Genomic DNA, 23,112 nt, shown 5'->3' with positions numbered 1-23,112 from the left:
TACAACTTCAAATCCATATCCAAATAGACATGGGAGATGGAATATTATGGATGAGGAATAGCAAGAACAATGTCTCTAATCACAGAGTATGTGATGAAACATAAAGCAAAAGCAAAATGGAAAGTTAGGAAGGAGTCAGGTAGTGATGGGTTTTAAAAATCAAAATTATGTTTGGAGAGAGAGAGAGAGAGAGAGAGAGAGAGAGAGAGAGAGAGAGAGAGAGAGAGAGGTTAGAAATCAACAAACTGGCTATGGGGTCTAAGTATGAATGAGAAGTTGAGTATTAGATCATGACTGCAAATCTTAGTGACTACATGGTGATTTCTTTAAAAGTATAAGGAAAGTACTGGGCTTAAAATCAGGTAGATTCCTAATCATTATCCTGAGTTTAAATATAGCCTCAAACACTTACTAGCTGTGAGATCCTGGACCAGTTACTTATTCCCATTTGCCTCAGTTTCCTCATCAATAAAATGAGCTAGAGAAGAAAATGGCAAACTATTGGGAAATAATAAATGGTGAAAGGGAGAGTCAGACACAAAGAAATGACTAACAAAAAGGAAATGTGGGAAAGGAGAAGATTTTGGGAAATAAGAGTTCAGTTTGAGATATCTATGGAATGTCTAATTTATTATGTTCAGAAGGCAACTGAAGGCACAAGAGAGATCAGGAGAGAAATGAGGGTTACAAATATAGATCTGGGAGTCATCAATGTGAAGATGATAAATGACCTCACAGGAGATGAGATCACCAAACTAGATGGAAGAGAAAAGAGGATTCAGAATAGTCTTGAGGAACACTTACTATTAGTAGGTTTGTTCCTGATTAAAAACCAAGCAAAAGAGACTGAGGAGGAGCAGTCAGATAGGAGGAAGAGAACCAGGATTGGATGGCCAGATAAGGCAGGGAAAAAAATGTTAATTTTTATAAGTTGGAGATTGATCAAGGAGAAGATATTGAGGAAGATATGTGATGATTTGAGATAAAGAGGAGATGGTAGCTTTCAGTGAATAATATACAATTTAATGTGATAATGAAATTCTCAGCTAAGAGTATGGGGAGAGGAAATGGCAGGATGAAAAGATTTGCAGTAGCTGTTATAGTTAGTGGAATAAAAAATGATATAATAAAATAAAAAAAGTCATTAAGGTAGAAAGGGATTGCCTTGTTATGCTGAGGGTTTAGTTGTATACCATGAACTACATATTAGTTCTTAAAGATCAAATGTTCAAAATACAACTCCTTAGGGGTGGCTAGGTGGCGTAGTGGATAAAGCACCGGCCTTGGAGTCAGGAGTACCTGGGTTCAAATCCGGTCTCAGACACTTAATAATTACCTAGCTGTGTGGCCTTGGGCAAGCCACTTAACCCCATTTGCCTTGCAAAAACCTAAAAAAAAAAAAAAATACAACTCCTTGACAGAGAGATTGGGAAAGCAACACAAATTCAATCTCTGGGATCTTCCCTGAGTATTGTTAAAGCAAGATAGCTTTTACAAATCCTTTCTAGATTGTATTTCTCTAAAAAGAGAATCAATCCATAGTAATTAAGTACCTACCATATACAAGGCATAGTGCCAAACTCTGTAGGAAATAAAAAATTTCAGTAAGATACTATCCCTAACCTCAAGTTTGGGGGGTAGGGGAGAGATGAATAAGATACAAATTTAAATAATCAACAAATAACATCAGGCTTGCAGGTCAATTTGTTTTTTATTTTTTTAGGTTTTTTCAAGGCAAATGGGGTTAAAGTGGCTTGCCCAAGGCCACACAGCTAGGTAATTATTAAGTGTCTGAGACCGGATTTGAACCCAGGTACTCTTGACTCCAGGGACAGTGCTCTATCCGCTGTGCCACCTAGCCGCCCCTGGGTCAATTTGTTTTTAATGATTACATGGTGAGTTTTTTTTTTTTGTTGTTTTTGTCTGTTTACAACTTTAAAAGCTATTTATATACAATATGCTATTTTTCTGGAACAATCATTTATTTTACAAAATTTGATACTGATTTCACAAGATTTTGATAGATACTATTTAATTCTTTATCAGAGGACCATTTACCATTTGGTAAAACCTTTTTTTTCTTTATTTTTAAAATTTACTGTGTTTATTTTTTAATACTGTTAATTTTGAATTCCAAATTCTCTACCTCTCTTCAACTCCTCCCTCCACACATTGAGATGACAAGCAATAAGAGACCCATTATACATAAGAAGCATGACTATACATATTTGTAATAGACTTTGTTTTTCTTAACTTCTCAATGGACAGAAAAGAATGAGGAAAAGAATTTGGAACTAAAAGTAAAATAAAATTGAATAAAAAAATAATATTAGGCTAAAACAGTTTTATCCTAAGAATATAAAAGGCATACAAATGTATTGTTTAGTGAGACCAGAAGAGGGAAAAGATCATAACCAAACAAACATGAACCTGGATGAAATGGCATTTGAAGTTGAATTATAAAGGATGAGTAAAAAATTAAGAGGTGGAAGGAGGAAGAAAGGGTGTCAGGCAAGGAGACTGCTATGAATAAATCTATAGAGGGGAGAAAAACTAGGCAACATTTGGGAAACAATGAGTTGTCCAGCTTTGCTTAAGTAATCAATGAAAATTATAATGAGTGTGTACTTTGAGCTAGGCAGGGAGCTAGATACAAAGAAAAAGCAACGAAATATGTGTAAAATGTACAAAAATAAATACAAGATAATTTTTTTGGGATATGTATTTGTATCTGAGAGAATGAGAAGATTCCTAAAGGTAAAATTTTATTTGAGTTTTAAAGGAATTTCTATTTCTGAAGGGCATCAGTGAAGAGGGCAGGTTGTCTTTTTTTTGTGTGTATGTGTGTGTTTGCGTGTGTGTGTGCGTGTGTGTGTGTGTGTGTGTGAGGTTTGCAGGAACAGCCTGTACAAAGGCATGGAGAGAGGAGATAAAGAGTTACAGAATAGTATAATTTTATTAGACCACAGGGTGTTGAGGGGAGAAATGTTTACTAAGGCAGGAGAAATACTTGAAGTCAAGATGCAGAGACTTGAAATATATTAACAAAGGAGTTTAAATTTTGTTTTAGGGATAAAGGGAATATTTTTATAATTCTTTGCACAGGGGAGTTAAATGGTTTAACCTATGCTTTATAAATATCACTTCTGGCAGCTTTGTGAAAGATGGAGTAGACCCATTAGAAGACTGGATGGTTTATTAAGAGGAGATGAGGGTCAGCACCAGTTAAAGATTGTATGGGGTGAGAGAAAAAGATTAATGGAAAGATGTATGAAGGTAGAACCAATAATATTGCAAATGAGTAGAAGTGTGTTGTGTGTATATGATTATAAAGCTGGAAAGAAAGGTAGGGTGCTGTGAGATTGAAGAGGGGCTTGAGAGTGAGAAAAAGGAGTCCTTACCAACTTCAGTTGGTAGGGAATAGAAGAAACTCAACCTTTTAGTAGAGAAGAGCAGATCTCTACATAAGAACAATTATTAATAAGGCAATAGTATAGATTAGCAAAAGGATTAGAACAGAGGGCAGAGGAGTATAGCTTATCCAGGAGGAAACTTGTAATAAATAGTCCAGGAAAATAGTAAAAGCTTATATTAATATGGTGGTAATAGGAAAAAGAGAGGAAGTGACTCTAAAGGAGGAATTCTACATGAGATAAATCAATACTACTTGGTCATTAATTGGATTGAGAGAGATGTGGGAGCAGGCAGAGTCAAAGATAATGCCAATATTTTAAATATAGAATTCTATACTATATTCAATATGTATGTATCAATATGTCAATTTTATCTATGAAACACCATAAAAAACACTTCATTTAACTTTGATGAATCAGCATTTATCATCTTTCAGTAATGATATGCATTTATTAACAGGTCTTGAAATTCTTTTCAGTTGTATTCATAAATTGACCCATAAGGATTCTTGTTCTGAATTGTTCTTTCAGGCATTAGTCAGTGCTCCATGGAATTATCATTTAAAAATGCAGAACTGAATTCTCAAATACAATTTGTAGAAATTAATTAAAGTAAAAATTTTAATCATATAGTAAAGGGTAAGATTACTAGTCTTTTGTATCTCAGTTGGGAAAACTAAAATGAGGGACCATTTATAAAGTATTTGCAGCATTGACTATAATCAACTATAATAATAAGATACCAGCTACAAAAAATTCTTTTCGTTTAAACCACTTTTGTAATACTGCTTTTTAATAACACTCATAATGGCCGAATTAAAGGACCCCAACTGAAATCATTCATCCCACATAAAACAAACATTGCTTTTTCTTCTTAGCTTTGTTTTACAAGTTACATTATTTCCAGATGATGCTCGAGGGGCCTATGGTTTCAAGAATTAGATGCTTAAATAGACAGCTGCTTTCTATTTACCATATAAATCAAGGATAAATCAAAGAAAACTCTAAATAGTAGACCTGATTTGCTTCAATGACGAAATACAAACTGAGGCAAAAAAGAGAAGAAAAGGAGAGAAAAACTTCATCAAGGTACTAGAAAAATGGTATTTTATTAAAGGAAAGGCAATTTGGTGACACTGTAGGACATGAGGTCTTCAAATGACATTAGCTCTACACAGCAGGTAAGAAATTTTTCACTGTAAGAGTAAGAAGCCAAGAAAAATAAGCTTCTGATCAGTGTTTCTCACAAATCCATCACACATTGCTACTGAATTTAATATGCATGGCTTATTTTGTCTGTATTCTTTAAACTTGACTTGGAAAGTTAATTAATCATTGCCAGACTTCAATGCAGAAACATCCTATTTCTTTTTATAAGCTGGAAGAAAGAACATAAAAGTTCTTTCAGCATTTTTAAGATAATTAAAAAGAAAAATCTTGAAGAGAGGGGTCTAAGTCATCTCTGTGATCAGGACTAGTCTAATTCCAGCCCAGGTAAGAAAAAAGAAAGAAATTATATTTCCTGACCTTACAATGAATAAAATGTTTAAGTATTAAGACAAATGTTTTAAACAAATGCACTAAAATATATATGTGTCTCCAAATGAGTACTTTATATACTTAATCTTCAGCACTGGTTTACAAGTAAACTAAGAAAATCAGTCTTAGAGATAATATTTTATTTTTGGTACCTTCCCCAATTTGGCTACCTTAGATTTTAAACCATGTTATTTCTGGCTATTACCAACTTAAAAAAAAGTCAGATTTACCCCAAGAACAAAACTTTGCCAACCTTAAAGATATTTAGTCTTTAAATTTTGTAATTGAGTACTAGATCTGTAGCTTTATCTCTCATTCTCTTTCATGTTGTGTCTTGTGCTTCATTTGAAATAGGCTCATCGTTCCTTTAGTGTCTTTTATTTCAAGATTTAGATGCTTAAATAGACAGCTGGAATGTATCTGGAATGTTCTCCCTATAATGTCTTTGTGTCAAAACTTTTCAGGGTCTAGCTTAAGTACTGTTTTCTTCATAAAGATATAATACTTTCAGACAGAGGGAAGCCTTCTTTCCTCTTAACTTCTATTTAACTTGATGGTAAGTGGTAGCAGCATGGAATTTTGGGTGGATAGTCATTCCTAGAATCGGGAAGACACTGTGTTCAAGATTCACTTCTAAACATATCCTGACTGTGAGACTCATAAGAAGTCATTTAACCAATAATCTCAGTATTTAGACAATTCTCTAAGACTATATAAAATTGCAAAAGAGCTGCTGGAATTCCCAATGCCAATGAAATAAAAGGTTCAGACTGAATTGTTTGTATTCACATTCTACACTGTATTATACTTAACTATTTAATTGTCTTAGCTCTTTAATTGTCTGTATGCTCCTTGAGGGCAGGAATTATGCCTCATTTATTACTTTTTTTCTTATGTGCTCAATATGTTTGCTAATTTAGCTGAGAGTATCTTAAAAATACAACCTTTGTCAATAATTCCAAAAGATAAATTATTAAAACAATTTTTTCCCAAGGCAATGGGGTTAAGTGGCTTGCCCAAGGCACACAGCTAGTTAATTATTAAGTGCCTGAGGTCAAATTTGAACTCAGGTACTCCTGACTCCAGGGCTGGTGATCTATCCACTGTGCCAGCTAGCTGCCCCAAAACAAATTTTTTTTTAAAAGTCAAGATAATATCTTTGGAATACTGTTAACATTCAAGGAATACTATATAGTTAAATAAACATGTCTAAAATAAATATGTGATTATAATTTTGCTTTATATATTTCAAAAAATGAATTAGACTTTTACTAATTCACTGTAAAGACTTCAAAGATGTTTAGATCAACTTTCAAATGGTAGTCTCATTAAAGAATTAAAACATAATTTTAGAAAAGTAAAAAAAGTACTGATATATATGTAGGTACTATTTATTTTAGTGCTGATTAAAAGGGAAGTAATAAACCAATAAATAAAGAAAATTTCTGAAGACTTTTGTCCATTTTAAGAAAAAACTAAAAAAAATTTTAATTATATTCATAAGAAACTTTTATGGATAAGCCTAAAGGATTATGAGGCAAAAAAAGTGGAAGAGTCAATGATAAAAGATGAAGCTAAATAAGTTTCTTTTCACAGAATTAGACTAAAGGAGACAAAAGCACAAACAATCTAGGAAAATTAACAGAACAGGAAAAACCTAGTGGAAAAAAAGAATATATAGCTTTTGTCCCAAAAGTCTTACTGTAATGCCTCATTATGGGTTGGAATTCTCCAACCCTGGGTTCTCCATGGTGAGAAATGACCAAAGAACACCAGTTCTGGCAGATTTTGCCATGGCCCTGGTGAAAGAACTGACCAATTAATTATGGAAAGACACATTACTAGGGGACTGGCCTACTAGTAATGAAATTTTTCTTCTCCACTAAACAAAGAAAAATCTAAAAATGCATGTCAGTCCTGTACAGTCCTCTTTAGTTTCTACAGGGATGATGTCAGAGTGTTGGGAAAGGTGCCAAACAATATTAAGAATTAATACTTTTGGTTGATCAATAAATTTCTATTAGAGTACAAGTACTCTAAAACTGAAATACTAGTCCAATATCAACTAGTGAACATAATGCAGGAGGAGCTGGACCACTGTGGTAAGAATAAGTATATGTAAAAAGATGATCATGAAAAGATTTGTAGTTTATGCTCTAACAGTAGTTGCTTGTTAAAGATGAAGTGATAGAGAAATTTGGTGAAAGACTTGATAAGACCCTCCAGGTAAAATCAACATGTATTTTGATACTTAGTGTCTTCAATAAAAAGGTAGGAAAAAGTGAACATGAAAAAAAATATGAGAAAGTATGTTTCAAAATAAAGTCACCAAAGACTTGTAGATTAAACAGGAGCTTCCTTTGTCTATATCAAGACCTTTCTTCAAAAATGGAATTAATAGGCACAAAACTCAGAAAAAACCAGAAAGAACAAAACTGACTTCATTTTGACAGGATAAGACTTGTTATTGATGTGTTATTTCTGAGAGTTACTTGTCTGTGTACAGTCAGACCCTCAACTCATCAAAGCTAAGATCATAATTTATAAAAAAACAGAGGCGGCTAGGTAGCATAGTGGATAAAGCACAGCCCTGGAGTCAGGAGTACCTGGGTTCAAATCTGGTCTCAAACACTTATTACCTAGCTGTGTGGCCTTGGGCAAGCCACTTAACCCCATTTGCCTTGCAAAAAAAAAATCAAAACCCATAAGTTATAAAAAACAAGATAATAATGAGAAAAGGATATGATGTTTAATTAAATTGATTTTACAGTGAATTTATACAAATTACTTAAATACTAACTGGGAAATGGATAATAACAAATTTATCAGTGCTGGCTATAATAATTCCTTCCAGAAGTGTAATCAATGCAAATTAATGAGATCAAAAGAATTCAATAAGCACATTAGGTAGGCATTTGGATAGATGGAGGCTGTAGTTGGTATTAGGTTTCAAATACTATTATCTGTGCAAGTCACTTAATCTTTCTGGGCCTCAGTTTTCTCATCTATAAAATAGGGATAATAACAGCATCCACCTCCAAGGGGTATTGTGAGAGTCAAATTAAATCATAGATATAAGGCATTTTGAAAACCTTAATGTTTGCATTACATTGCAACAAAACCAATGCAGTCAAAATGATATGGAAAGCAGAAAGTAGGGATAAAGTTTTTAAAGCAAGTTTCTCTGTTCAAGGCCTCATTTCTTAAACATATAAGGAATGGAGTAAAATTAATAAAAATAAGAGCCATTCTTCAGTTGATAAATGTTCAAAGGCTATTTCCTGGAAGTTTTCAGAAGAAATCAAAGCTATCTATGGTCAATGAAAAAAGCTTTTAATGAACAGAGAAATACAAATTCAAACATTGGGTATCTCCTCAGAAAAGGTAAAATGAGAAATGCTTGAGAGTCTATGGAAAAATTAGGACACTAATAGACTGTTGGTGGAGTTGTAAACTGGTCCATTCATTCTAGAGAGTAATTTGGAACTATACCTTAAAGGCAACCAAACTGTACATATCTTTTGATCCAGCAGTGTCATTACTACGTCTGTATTCCCAAGCTATCAAAGAAAAAGAGAAAAGGCCTATTTGTATAAAAACACTTACAGCCAAAATATTTATACTTTTCACAGTGACAAAGAATTGGAAATCGAGGGGATGCTTATTATTTGGGGAAAGCCTGAACAAGTTGTGATGGAATATTACTATGCTCTAGGAAGGAGCAGGATGATCTCAGAAAAACCTGTGAAGACTTATTGAACTGATGTAAAGTGAAGAGAGTAGAACCAGAAGACAACTGCACACAGTGATGTAATGGATGATCCACTGTAACTTAGCAACTCTGATCAATACAGTGATTCAGTACCATTCCAAAGTGTTCATTATTAAAAATGTTATCCACTTCCAGCAAGGGAACTGATAAACTGACTACAAATTAAGTAAATTTTTTTGCTTTCTTTTTATGTTTTAACAAATGAATGTTAAAAACTGTTATTATATAAAATTGGAAATCATAAATTACCACTATTAAAAAAAGGGAAAAAAGATGCAGAATCACTATGTTTTTGCTTTTTGTTTTATGTTTTGCATGATTTCATACATATAATTGATTCTCCATGGATGGTGAAGGCTTAATTAATGCTCAAGTTTGTGGAAGAGTCCCCTGAAAGAAATTTGTAATGCTTCAAAGAAATTTAGCCTGTTCCTACACACAGGAAACACCAAGTGGATGAAAATGTTCTATTATGAAGATTTCAATATACATTTGGGTAGAGTCCATTCCAACAGTGTCTTTTTTAGGGACAGTAGTTATTGACAATAAGCTCTATCCAGAGGAGAAAAGAATGGGTTGAAATAATGTCAGGAAATTGCAAAGCATTTTTACTGATCTCAAGATTCCATAAGAACAAAGGACTATCTTTTTAATATTAATATTTTATTGCTATATGGCAACATTATTGTAGAACATTACTTCCCCTAAAGAACTAAAGATGAGCATCCAACAGAGGACAATGGGGGGGGGAACATAGTAAATGTATTTAGGAAATATAATAAGTATGCTTATATCAATATCTGATGAAGGAATATTTTTTTTTTAGGTTTTTGCAAGACATATGGGGTTAAGTGGCTTGCCCAAGGCCACACAGCTAGGTAATTATTAAGTGTCTGAGACCGGATTTGAACCCAGGTACTCCTGACTCCAAGGCCGGTGCTTTATCCACTATGCCACCTAGCCGCCCCAGGAATAATTTTTAATTTACAAAATCATCTTGTATAAATTTTTGAAAAAAATTAGTAGAGCATGGTGCAACTACATTGTAGTTGAGTTTTCCTCTCAGAAATAAGTTTTCTCAAAGATGACAGATTTCAGTATTAATCTTAATCAGCCTCTGAGATATTCCTGGCATTAATTGCAAAGGAAATATCAAATTAGCATTGAGATTTAAGATAAATCCATTATCATTACTAAGAAAATAACTCAAAGTCCAAAAATTACTATGGGTTAGTAGCATCATATTTACTTTAAAAGTAGCATCATATTTACATTCCCCAAGTGGGAATGGCTGAACAAGTTGTGGTACATAAATGTAATAGAATACTATTGTGCTATAAGAAATGATGGAGCAGATGGATTTCAGAAAATCCTGGAAACACTTGCATGAATTGATGCTGGGTGAAGTGAGCAGAACCATAAGACTGTACATAGTAACAGTAACTATAATAGATTGAGTTTTTCTTAGTAATAGAATGATCTAAGACAACTGCAAAAGACTTGTGATGGAAAATGCCATCTACATCCATAGACAGAACTATGGAATATAGACACAGATCAAAGAAGCACACTATTTCTTTTCAATTTGTTTTTTCTTTGTTGTGGTTTTTCTCTTTTGTTCTGATTCTTTTTTTATAACATGACTGATATGGAAATATATTCAATGATATTTTACATGTATAACTGATATTAGATTGCTTTCTGTCTTGGGGAGGGATGGGAGGCAAAGGAAAGAGGGAGAAAATTTTGGAACTAGTAGTCTCACAAAAATGAATGGTAAAAACTGTTTATAGAAAATTGGAAATCATAAATTACTACTATTAAAAAAAGGGAAAAAAGGTACAGAGCTACTATTTAAGTTAGTAGTAGATTGAGAATGAGTAGTAGTTTGGGGATTCTTGCATACTATTTCCATTTCTTCTATTGATTCTGGGTGAATCAGATCTAGTTATTGAACCAATCTGGGCCAGATTGATTTACTTCTTTTCCTTACTGGAATAGAAAGTATCAAACAGTTTCTGGAGTAATTCAAAGGACCCTTTCTGTCTTCATATGATATAAGGTAATAATACTCATTTTCTTAATTCTAATATTTATTATGAGGCCTGTTGGAACTAGCTGAGGAAAGGTACATTACTGATTTACAATAAAATAACAGTATTATTAAAAAAAAGAACAAGAATGGAGATCCCAAGTTATGTGTGATATAAATTACATAATCTTCAAAGTTAACATTCTATGTAATATATGACCAAATAGGTTAAGAACTAACAATTATAATACACTATGACTTTGGAACACCTTATTCAACACGTTAAAGAGTTAGATAGCACATACAACAAAATTAGGAGGTAGAGTAAACATCATTGTACCTAATGTTAAAGAAGAGAAAACTAAGTGTCAGAGAGTTAGAGACATAGAGATCTTGGTGGCATATGGGAGAGAGTCCTGGATCTGAAATTATAAGCTCTAGATTTGAATACTCTCTCTCTCTTACTTACTACCTTAGGCAAGTCAGTTAACTTCACTAGGTCTCAGTTTGTTCACCTTCAAAATGAAAGGATCAGAGTTGATGGTCTATAAGGTCCCTTTCAGCTTTAAATTTATGGTCCTGTGACTTGCTTCTGGTTGCAGTTAACAATGATACAGCTTGGATTCCAACCCCAGTCTTTAGACTACAAATCCTGTGCTATTCTCTTCTCTTCAGAGTTTTGCTTCAAGATTTACCATGTATTTTCCTCACAGCAATTCTGTGAGGTAAACAGAATAAGATAATACATGTGAAAATGATTTGTAAACTCTAAAGCAATTCTAAGGACAAGGTGATCTGACTTCAAGGAGCTATAATTGAGTCTATATGGACACTCCTTTTGACTGACATGTTTCTGTAGTGACTCTTCTACAATTTGATGAAGAATCTCTGGGAGTTGCTGCGGTCCCCAAATTTATCACTCCATGGCCAATCTGCTAATAAGACTTCCAACTCTGGCTGAGCTGATATTTGGAAGACCACAAAACAACTCTGTCCTTGGGACTTTATGGGAAGCTTTCTTAGATGAGTAAAGCCTACCAGAGCCCATACTTTGCTGGCATGCCTGTGAGAACCTGGGGTTGCTCACATTCTAGGATGAAGCCTCTGATGGTATTACTATAGAAAACACCTTTATTATTCATTCCTGAACTGAAAGCAATCCTATAAGCAACAAAGTATGCTCAAGTTAACCAAAATTTGATTAAGTTCCTAGGGGGATATACTAAAGAACTTGCTTTTTTCTAACTGCTCTTCCTTGCCCCATGCAAAGAGGGGACTAGAATGGAATACCCTTACTAAGCTAGTTTTTACAATATTCAAAATTCAGTTGAGATGACATTTTCTGGTGTCCCCAAAGATACCAGGGCAGACATAACTATACTAAAGTGATGGTATCAATGTTTTTGTAATTTGCTTTATGATTTTTGGATTTTTATTCAACTGACTTGTGAATTATACAGTACAATAGGAATAAAAATTTTATTAAAAAACTAAAACTTTGGGTAGAGTGTTTGTATTACTGTGAAAATGAAAACTTATGCTTTTTTAAAAGCACTTTTTAAAAATTCTTTCCTAATGTACTTCATTCCTGATGCAGAAAATATGCATTCAGGAATCCAAACCCAAATCTTGCTTGAATACCCTTTCATTTTCTTTTCCATATAAAGAAAATAAGACAAGACAAAAAAGGAGTTAAAGGATTCATGGTAAGAAAATAGTATATTGGACACTTCCCTGGTAAGAATTCTGGAAAAAATAATTTATCACAATCAATATTTAAAGAGAATATGAGAATGTGGCTTCAAAAATGAAATCCTCTTATATAGTCTTTGAGTACTGGGATTTATCAATAAAACACTTCATTGACATAGAAAAAAATTTCAGTATTTTTTAAGAACTGAGTTTCCTCTGAGATGGTTAATGTCTTCCTTTCTTACCTTTCAGACAGACAGAGAAACACGGAATGCTTCTTAGAGACTATTGGTAGTCCTGAGCTAATATTGATGATTTTTCTCTTTGAGGAGATGCTGCAGAATTCAAGTTTATAGACTGAAGCAACTCCCATTTACAGTGTATTTTCTGTCCACCACAAAAATAGGAATTTTAATGGCTGATTCAGAATGGAATTTTAAATATTATCTCCAGAAAGCACTTCATGAAAATTTTGTCCTTTTGTTTTTGACCCAGAGAAACTAGTAAGTTTTAAGTAACTCAAAATATGGTAAAATTAAGTTATTTAGTTCAAGCATTTGTCAGAAATTCAAGCTAACTTATTGTCTTTTTATTAATAATTATTTCAGAGTTCTCAGTTTTACAAATGCCCCTTTCTTAGTTGACTAGAGAAACCAAGAGTTTTCATGGCTCCCTGAAAGGGTAATGAATGCTGATGAAGAACCTTCAGGATTTTAGTTTATTCAAGAATTAAACAAAAGAGAAATGGATAAAGTTTGGTATCATCTGTGAAACACAAGAACACTATGATGCTCCAAAAAACTCTAAGTGAAAAGAGAGCAAACACAACATTATCAGGCAAACAAAAGAAGAAATCCAACTTGATATTTTCTTTCCAGTCCCACTCCTGTATTTCCATAGTTTGAAGCTTGCTAGAATGGAGTTATAAAAATATCTTATAGCCAAATCAATTCAGGTATAGAATGAACTGAGAGATGACAATGGTCTGAAAGAACAACTTAGTATATTTGATGCAGTTGCTGAATTCCTACAGAAAACCTTGAAAAAAAGTTTCCATGATTCAGAGGAGAAAGGAGACACATTGGAATCATAAACATAACATCTCAATGGGGTGACACATTATTACCAAAATAAAAAAAAAAAACACAAAGGAAAACTGGACCTAAGCAGGGCATAGATGCACAAACTTTGTTTATCAGCAGCTGGTAACCAGACTGAGTGCTGTTCCCAGTCCCTCTATCTTATCCCCCAAGACACATTACCTAGTATGCATGAGCATTTCAAACAAAGACTTTACAAATCCTTTTTTACATTTACTATAGAGTAGCTAAGTTTGAGTTGTCTTTTTAGTGTTCTCAGATCACTAGTTCCTAAAAGAATATGGTGGGCTTTGTTTGAAGAACTTTCCTGGATACTAGATTTTAAAAATCCTTCCCTAATCAGGGTTAGAACCAAGGCCAGAAGATCCCCCCCCCCCTTTTTTAGAGAGCTTTTTATGAGTTCCAGGTTAAACAAAACTTCCCTCACATGAAACAAGACCTATGGTAACTAGTTCTCAGGGCTAGGACATCAACTTTTGATTTCATAAACTCTCAACTCAACTTACCATTATTTCTCCTACCATCAGGGTCTCCTACATCATTCCTAAAGTTATGTCTATGATAATTATGCTTTAATTCTTCATCTTCAATAACTAATTTTCTTTTAAGATCTTTTAATCCCTTGTAAACAATCTTTGTTCTCCCCAATCAATAAGTTGTTGTTATTCTGTTATGTCACTTGTGTCTGACTCTTTGTAACACCATTTGGGATATTCTTGACAAAGATATTGGATTGGATTGCCATTTTCTTCTCCAATCAATATGATCTTTTGAGTCTTTCAGGTTTTATCATTCTTATCATTAAGAGAGTCTCTGAGACATTGGGTTGTCTTGCCATCATCCAACCCTTTAATTCATTAACTTCTGGGCACATCATCTCCCTTTCTTTTTTGCCATGCCAACTTTTTATGGTCAGATGCCTTTGTTTTGATAATTAAAAAAACCGATAAAAGGAGCATTCATAAATGTATTTTGTTTAAGAAAAAGAGGTTTGGTAATTATATTTTCAGTTATCAACTAAAGACAAATTATATTTTATTAAAGATGGAGCATATTTCCACTTAAAATAACCATATGTCTTCCACTTGATTCATAAATTGTGGGATAAACCTGAATTTGTAATGTTATGGAGGTGGTTATGAGAGGTAAAAAGGGAGGGAGAAAGCAGGATATCATGGGAATTTGCACTTTGTAAATGTTGCCTAATGATGTGTTATGAATAGACTATTTACCTGGGATGTAGATTAGAGAAATAAACCAGACACAGAAATATATTAAAAAATAATATAATCATAATTTAAGCTTACAGATAAATGTCCAGGGAGCCTTGTATTAGCCATAAATACAGCCTGACTGCTCGTAGTCTCTTTATCAGCCCCAGATCTAAGCATCAGGTCTCTGGTTCTGTCCTAGGGGTTTTTCCCAGAATATATTCCTATATCAAACCCATCTTCAATTGTCTATTCTTTTCCAATGGTGTTCCTTACCTGCTCCTCATTGTTGTCTTAGGCCTCCCACACCACACAGGGCTCAAATTGTCACTAGGTAGACATTGAAATTATTGGAAAACAGAAGGATTTGTTTCAATATAACATTATGTTATGTAACAATGTAACATAATCATCTTTCTTCTGCAACAAACCACTGATAATCTGACTGAATTCAATCCTCAATGGTTAGCATATTCCCAATGTGTGATAAATCTCTATAACTTCCTACTTAAACTCCAGTGAAACCTTATCATTTCTAGGAGTCTCTTCCCACTCCAATCCATTTTCCAATTAGCTGTCAAAATGATCTTCCTAAAGTGTAGGTTTGACCATATCTCCTTTTCCTCTCTTCCTCACCCCCAAATTCCAGGGGCTCCTGACTACTTCTAGGATCAAAAATAAAATCTTCTTTTTGACTTTTAAGACTCCTTCCAAACTTCCAGTGTTATGCTTTTACTCCTTTTTCCACATACTCTGACCTTTTTGTTGTCTCTCACTGACAACATTCCACCTCCTGACTCTTCCTTTTCCCAAATGTCTCCCATGCCTACAAGGTTTTCCCTCTTCCACTTAGATACTTGGGCTCCTTCAAGGCTCAGAGTCTATCCCATTCTCGATATAGGGCCTTTCCCCCCTATTCCTTTCCTTCCCTCTTGCCTCTACATGGAGCCTTGAGAGTTAGAGGCTGTTTTTGCCCTTCTCTGTATCCCCAGTGCTTACCGTAGTATTGGGAGGCACCTAAGTGCTTTCTGAATTACTGGTATCCCAAGGCACTTTATACATTAAATGAAATACACAATATTAGCAAGAGAATCAATTTTACAATTATATATTTCATGAGCTCCAGGTTAAGAACCTTTAATTTAGATGGTCAGGAATGAATGAATCCATCTGTAGATGAACATGATTCCTTGACTCCTGCTTTACTCACTTCAAAACTTATTATCACCTCCATTACAGAGCAGGATAGGGAAGAGAAAAAAGGCAATGACTAAAATCCATCCATTTTAAATGTTGATTTCATGACCAGAAGCCCTAATGAGGTCACTGTGAAACACAAAGACACCGCTTGGCACTGCATGGAGAAGGCACTGCCCAGAGACAGTTCACAGTAGTTCTAAGAGATGTTTAATTTCTTTATTTCCCCAAGTGGAGGAAATAAAATGTTAGCATTGTTTTCACCTTATCAAAAGCACAAGGCCATAAGTTCCTTTTTTCTTTTTTTTTGATGGAGGCCAGAAGAATGTTTATATGATATATTAGGGGGAAAAAAAAGTGAGGCTCATACACTTAGAATAGTAAAGAAAATTCTTTCTGCCCTAAGGAATGTTTCTATTTTGTGGTAGTCAATACACATGATTTTTGACACGATTTTATGGGTACTGGTTTTCAAAATTATAATGCTAAATGGTTTAACTTTCTAGTTTAAATTAGAAACTAATAACATGGCAAGAATTTGGTCTAAATTTGAATATTCTGACATTGAACCATGACCTCCTTTAGTAAACTAAAGAAAAAAGTGGCTGAACAAGTTTTAGATAGATACTGTACTATTTTAGGTCATCAATTCTTCTGTTTTCCAGTAAGTCATTTGAACAATTGTACATGGTCAAAATCATGCTATAAACTAAAAGAGAGATGCTATATGCTAAAAAAAGAGATGTGGGGGGAAGTGAGACACCTAGTATAATGCTTAGTGAGACAGAAATCATAGATTCTATGCCATGACCCATTCTTAAAGCATGGTTAAGTTACTAGTTGTTTTGATTTTTTTCATCTGAAAAATCTATAAAAATATCAACAAAAAAGATTGAAAGGCACACTGAAAACATGGATTTTTGAACTGCACATTTTAATTGCTGTGGAATGATATTAAAAAGGACCTTTAACAGATGTTTTGGAATAATTACAGGTGTCACAGAGCTGATCCTTTTTAGGTCTATGACTATCCTCAGACGTTACATTTTTTTAAAAAGCAAAAACAGACATATTGTTCCAGAAACTGATTACTTAAAAAATAATGAAATATACATAACTATGTGCTACCTAGTAACCTACCGAGGCCTTAATATTTTCAACTTTCAAATGAAGGGGTTGGACAGGAGACATTCTCTAAGCTCATAACCCATGTAACTATGAAGGTCATGTATTTTTCTAACAATGTCATTTGAAAACTATGAAATTACTGAATGAAGCCCCATAAGGTTCCTAGTTATGAATTATTGTTGGTTTAGGGTTGTTGGGTGGTGTGGGCTTCTCTCCCCCTTCCTCCCCTCCACCATTTATACATACATTTTTCATTTTTTTTCCTCCAATTTCAGACATGATATCATTCTTTACAAGTTCCTTTATTTGGCTATTGGTGGTTGCTGGGTCATCACAATTTCAAACATTTTTTTAAAGGAAAGAAGATGTTGCCATCTGTTAGTGTAATGTTTAAATGAAAATACTTTAACTCAGTAAGGTAAATACTTACATAATCTGGCAGAGGAACATCATCAGAACTCAGGGAACCTCTCAGGGACTGTGTGGCTTGTTCCAGAACTTTGTTGTGCTTTTTAGATAGCAAAGAAAACAAACTAAAAAAAAAAAAAGATCATATTAAGAAAACTAAAGTTCAAATTATCTAAGTTTCTAGATAAAATTATATTATTTATTTACATGCAATCTTTTAAAATGTATTTGTTGAGGGGCAACTGGGTGGTGTACTGGACAGAACACCAGTCCAGGAGTTCAAATCCAGCCTCAGACACTTGATACTTACTAGCTGTGTGACCTTGGGCCAGTCACTTAACCTCATTGCCTTGCAAAAACAAAACAAAAATGTATTGTCTATTTTTCAGATTTCTGTTAGCTGCATGTTAATACTTTCTATGTAATTAGAAACTAGACATATGTATAAATTATAAGGGCATGACAATGGGGGAAATTATGACATTACAAATTCTATTGCATATTTGGAAAAATATTTTATTGCCAGAGACTTAAAAAGTTATTTTATGTTTGTGTATCAAAATCTACCTACTTAAAATATGCACCAAAACTATATGATACTTTATTTTTCTTTTTTTTTCAAATTACATACAAAGATAGTTTTCAGCATTCAGTTTTGTAAAATTTGTTCCCTCCTAATCATTCCTTCCTATTCCCTAAGATAGCAAGTAATATGATATAGGTTATACCTGTATAATCATGTTATACATCATTTCCATGTTAGTCGTGCTATGTCAGAAGAATCAGAACAAAAAGGGAAAACCACTAGAAAGAAAAGAAGCAACAACTAAGAAACAGAATTTTAAAAAGTGAAAATAGTTTGCTTGAATCTGCATTCAGACTCCAGAGTTCTTTTTCTGGATGTGAATGGCATTTTCCTTCAGAAGTCCTTTAGAATTGTCCCTGGTTACTGTATTGCTGAGATCTAAGTCTATCATATTTGCTTTTCACACAATGTTGTTGTTACTGTGTACAATGTTCTTTTGGTTCTGCTCACTTCACTCAGTTTCCATTCATGTAAGTCTTTCCACATTTTTCTGAAATCCATCTACTCATCATTTCTTTTTCTTCTGGCTTAAAGAAGATGGTAGCTTAATAGCCAAAAAGAACCCTGAATCTATGACTGTTTTTCTAGTAAGTGTATTGGGACTAAACTGAAGAGAGGTATAGGTATATTTACCTTCAAAATCTTAAAAATAAAAATAAAAAAAATTCAATAAATTATTCTCATTTTTTCATTTAAGCAAATATTTGTTCCTTCAATTTAAAAAATATTTATTACTTCTTGACATTTTCCTTTAAAATGCTACTGCGGTTTCACTTAAATTTGAATTTAGTATAAACTCCCAGTTAATTGGAATAATTGAATGTAGTACCAGATTGACTATGACCTATGACCATCCTTAGAAAAAGGCTTTATATGTGATATTATACTAGATGATATATAAATAAAAGCAAAACAGACACATTGCTCTAGAAAATAACATAAAAATCAATAAGTATGAGCTACAGTTTCTAAGGTGATACAGTAATTTTACCACCAAATACATATGGGGTATCAATCATGTATCCAGGAATTCTGGAGCACTGAGATTTAGTAAATAATAAGACATGATTTCTGTTCTGAAAGAATTTATAATTATCCAGAGACAGAAATAACACACTTGAAATAATTTGAAAAGTGTCAAATGGAAGAGGACTGATTAAGAAAGCAGTAAAATACAGGCTCACAAAATTTTAGATTTAAAGCTGGAAGAGACCTTAAAGGTCATATAATACAATAGGGTAAAATTCAAATAGAAATGATTCTAATGAGCTATATATTGACTCAGAAAAACCACAAATTAACATCACCTATGTTGTATTATGTTTATTTATTTTGATAAAACAATTTCCAATTATATTTTAATCTGTTTGGGGTGTACTAGATCAGGGTGACAGGGTATTATATAACCTTGAAAATCAAGTAAGGGGAACTAGAGGAAAATTTGAGATGAGAAATGAGAGTAATGCAGGAAAGTCATGAAAAACAAATCAGCAGGTTGGCGAAAAATACTGAAGAAAATAACATCTTAAAAACCAGACTGGGACAAATGGAAAGAGATCCAAAAAGCCAATGAGGAGAAGAATGTCTTAAAAAAGCAGAATTGGTCAAATAGAAAAGTAAAACAAAAGTTCTCTGAAGAAAATATTTCCTCAAAATATAGAATGGAGCAAAGGGAAGCTGATGACATTGTGAGAAATCAAAAAATAATACAACAAAGCAAAAAGAATGAAAAACTAGTAGATAATGTTAAATATCTCACTGGAAAAACAACTGACCTGGAAGATATATCCAGGAGAGATAATTTAAAAATTATTAGATAACCTTAAAGTCACAATCTAAAAAAGAGCCTAGACATCATCTTTCAAGAAATTATCTAGGAAAACTGCTGTGATATTCTAGAAGCAGAGGGTAAAATAGAAATAGAAAGAATCCACTGATCACCTCCTGAAAAAAATTCCAAAATGAAAATTACCAGGAATATTATAACCAAATTTCAGAGCTCCCAGGTCAAAGAGATAATATTGCAAGCAGTCAGAAAGAAATAATTCAATTATTGTGGAGCCACAAACGGGATAATACAAGATTTAGGAGCTTCTATATTAAGGGATCATAGGACTTGGAATATATTTCAGAAGGCAAAAGAGCTTAGATTACAACCAAGAATCAAGTATCCAGCAAAAATGAAATACTGTTTCAGGGGTAAAGATGAATATTTAATTGAAATAGGGAACTTTCAACTTTCCTGATGAAAGGAACAGAGTTGAACAGAAAAACTGATCTTCAAATACAAGACTCAAGTGAAACATAAGAAAGATAAACAGGAAAGGCAAATCATAAGGGTCTTAATGATGTTGAACTGTTTATATTCCTTCATGGGAAGATGACATTGTCAACTCATATGAACTTTCTCATTTACAAGAGGAGCATACATAGAGAAAGCACAGGTAGGAGTTGAATATGAAGGGATAATATATTAAAAAGATAAGAGTTAATGGGCAAGAGAGGAAATGTCATGGGAGAAAGAGAAAGGGGGAAGGCAGAATGGGATAATCTGTTTCACATCAAAGAGGCAAGAAAAAGTTTTTGCAGTAGAGTGGAAGAGTGGGGAGTTAACTCAAGAGGAAGTGAGTGAGCCTTCCTCTCATTGAAATTGGCTCTGAGAGGGAATAATATATACTCAGTTGGGTATAGAAATCTATTTTGCATTAGAGGAAAACAGGAGGGGAAAGGGTGGAAGAAATGGGAGGGGAGGTGATAAAATGGAGGCAATATTGTGGAAGGCTAGTCAAATGCAAGACACTTTGAGGAGAGACAGGATGAAGGCAGAGAGAATAAAATAAATGGGAGAATAGGATGGAAGGAAATACAAATAGTAACTGTGGGGAAAATATTAAAATTTCTCTGATAAAGGCCTCATTTCTCAAACAACATTTCTCAAACACTGAGTCAAATTTATAAGAAAAAGAAGAGCCATCCCTCAATTGATAAATGATCAAAAGATATGAACAGATGAAATTATCAATGCTACCTATGCCAAAGGGGCTATAAAACCATGCCTACCCTTTGACCTAACAGTGCCACTACTAGGTCCACATTCCAGAAGAGATGAAAAACAGGATGGATGTATAAGAATACCTATAGTACCTTTTTTTCTTGGTAATAAGGAACTAGAGACTGAAGGGATGGTCCATTGGTTGGGGAATGACCAAATAAATTGTTGTATATAATTAAGATGGAATACTATTCTGTTATAAGAAATGATGGATAGGATGCTCTCAGTAAAAAACTTACATGAGCAGATGCAATGGGAAATGTACTTACTAGATACAAAGTAACAGCACTGTTGAAGTATGATCAGAATGACTGACTTTCTTAGTAATGCTGTGTTCCAAGACAACACTGAAGCATTTATGATAAAGAATACTATCCATCTCAAAGATTCAAATATGAGTTGAAGCATGCTTTTTTTCTATGTATTCTTTTTTTTCGGTTTTTGCAAGGCAAATGGGGTTAAGTGGCTTGCCCAAGGCCACTCGTAATTATTGTGTCTGAGACTGGATTTGAACCCAGGTACTCCTGACTCCAAGGCTTTATCCACTATGCCACCTAGCTGCCCCCTCCTATGTATTTCTTGAAGTTCCTCTTTACTTTTCTTTTTCCATGACTATTGTGGTATTGTTTCTCATGACTATACATTTCTAACCTATATCAAATAACTTGTTTTCTCAATAAGGGTTTGGGTGGGGAGGAAGAGAAAAATTCAGAATTCAAGGTTTTAAAAGTGAATGTTGAAATTTGTTTTTGCAAGTAACAGAGGATAAATAAATAAAATATTTTTTCTTTAAAGTATATAACCTAGGGGGCAGCTAGGTGGCATAGTGTATACAGCACTGGCCCTGGAGTCAGGAAGATCTGAGTTCAAATCTGACCTCAGACACTTAATAATTGCCTAGCTGTGTGGACTTGGGCAAGTCACTTGACCCCATTGCCTTAAATAAGCTAAAATAAAAATTAATAAATACATAACCTAATATGGTATTGCTTTAAAAAACATACATAAGAGAAACAAATGTTTGCCATGCAAGATGATTCAACAAATCTTTTGTGATTCTGTGGCCCCAGCCTGAGGAATCAGGAAAAGTCTCATGTAGAAGATAATTCTGAATGAAGCTGGCACCCATGAAGGAGAGGTGAAGGAACTGTTCATTCCAGGTACAAGGGATAGTCCATAGTCAGGTGATACTGAAAGTTTGCTATTTTTCTCTCGCATTTAGAAATTGAGTCTAACTATGTAAAGCCCTAATTAAACAGGTTATTTGTTTGAGTCATCTATGGTCAAACAGCTTTATTATTATAGTCCAACTTTCACAGGGGTAATTGAAATTCATAGTTTAACAAGAGATTTTAGTAAACTGTTTCAATTTCCTTCTCCAACCCTCTGCACCTAGTGCAACTAGAATATGGTAAAACTTCCTTCATTTGTGCTTTTTCTCCTGTTAGTTTCTTTACTTGTCTTCTGGGGTAATAAATTATTTTTCCAAAGGAGAAACAAAATGACTAGGTAATCTACAAAGTGAATTACAGCAAAGTAAATGCGATTGAGCAAAATGCCAACTTTTTGGGTGCTAGTCAAGGATATCATACTGATAGTGCAAAGAGTAAAACTAATGTTTACTGTGTCCCTTTTCTATTATTTCACCACAGTCATTGTAGAAGCATAAGTAGATCATATAAGACTAGTCCATTCAGTATTTTTCACTTTTTCATGGGTTGCTACGTCTCAAGAACTTAATCCCTATTGAGCAGGTGATGCCCAATCAGAAAACCATATGTGTAGAGCTTAGTAGAATCTGCTTGAGTTTGGTGCTCTGCTGGCAAAAATCTTAAGTATGTAGAGTCATTTCCATGTTGGTAAAGCTTCAGATAGTGACTTTTGTGAATGGATTGACCATATGAATATTGACATTCTTGCTATATGTGAAACTAGAAGATGAGGAGGTTGCAGCAAATAACAATCATACAAAATTATATAGT

General features: G+C 33.7%; 1 protein-coding gene across 3 annotated transcripts in view; it reads right to left on the bottom strand.

The window, feature by feature from the left end:
- Positions 1-23,112, bottom strand: part of DYM (dymeclin) — a 619,494-nt gene that overhangs the window by 162,397 nt on the left and 433,985 nt on the right. For all 3 annotated transcript variants that reach the window (XM_074206163.1, XM_074206161.1, XM_074206162.1), the window contains one exon: positions 17,515-17,617. In XM_074206163.1, the coding sequence (XP_074062264.1) occupies positions 17,515-17,617 (103 nt within the window). The remainder of the gene's footprint in view (positions 1-17,514; positions 17,618-23,112) is intronic.

This window comes from Macrotis lagotis, chromosome X, assembly GCF_037893015.1.
Source record: "Macrotis lagotis isolate mMagLag1 chromosome X, bilby.v1.9.chrom.fasta, whole genome shotgun sequence".
NCBI lineage: Eukaryota > Metazoa > Chordata > Mammalia > Peramelemorphia > Peramelidae > Macrotis > Macrotis lagotis.
Note: the sequence above shows the minus strand (reverse complement) of the source record. Positions and strands in the feature narration are given on the sequence as shown.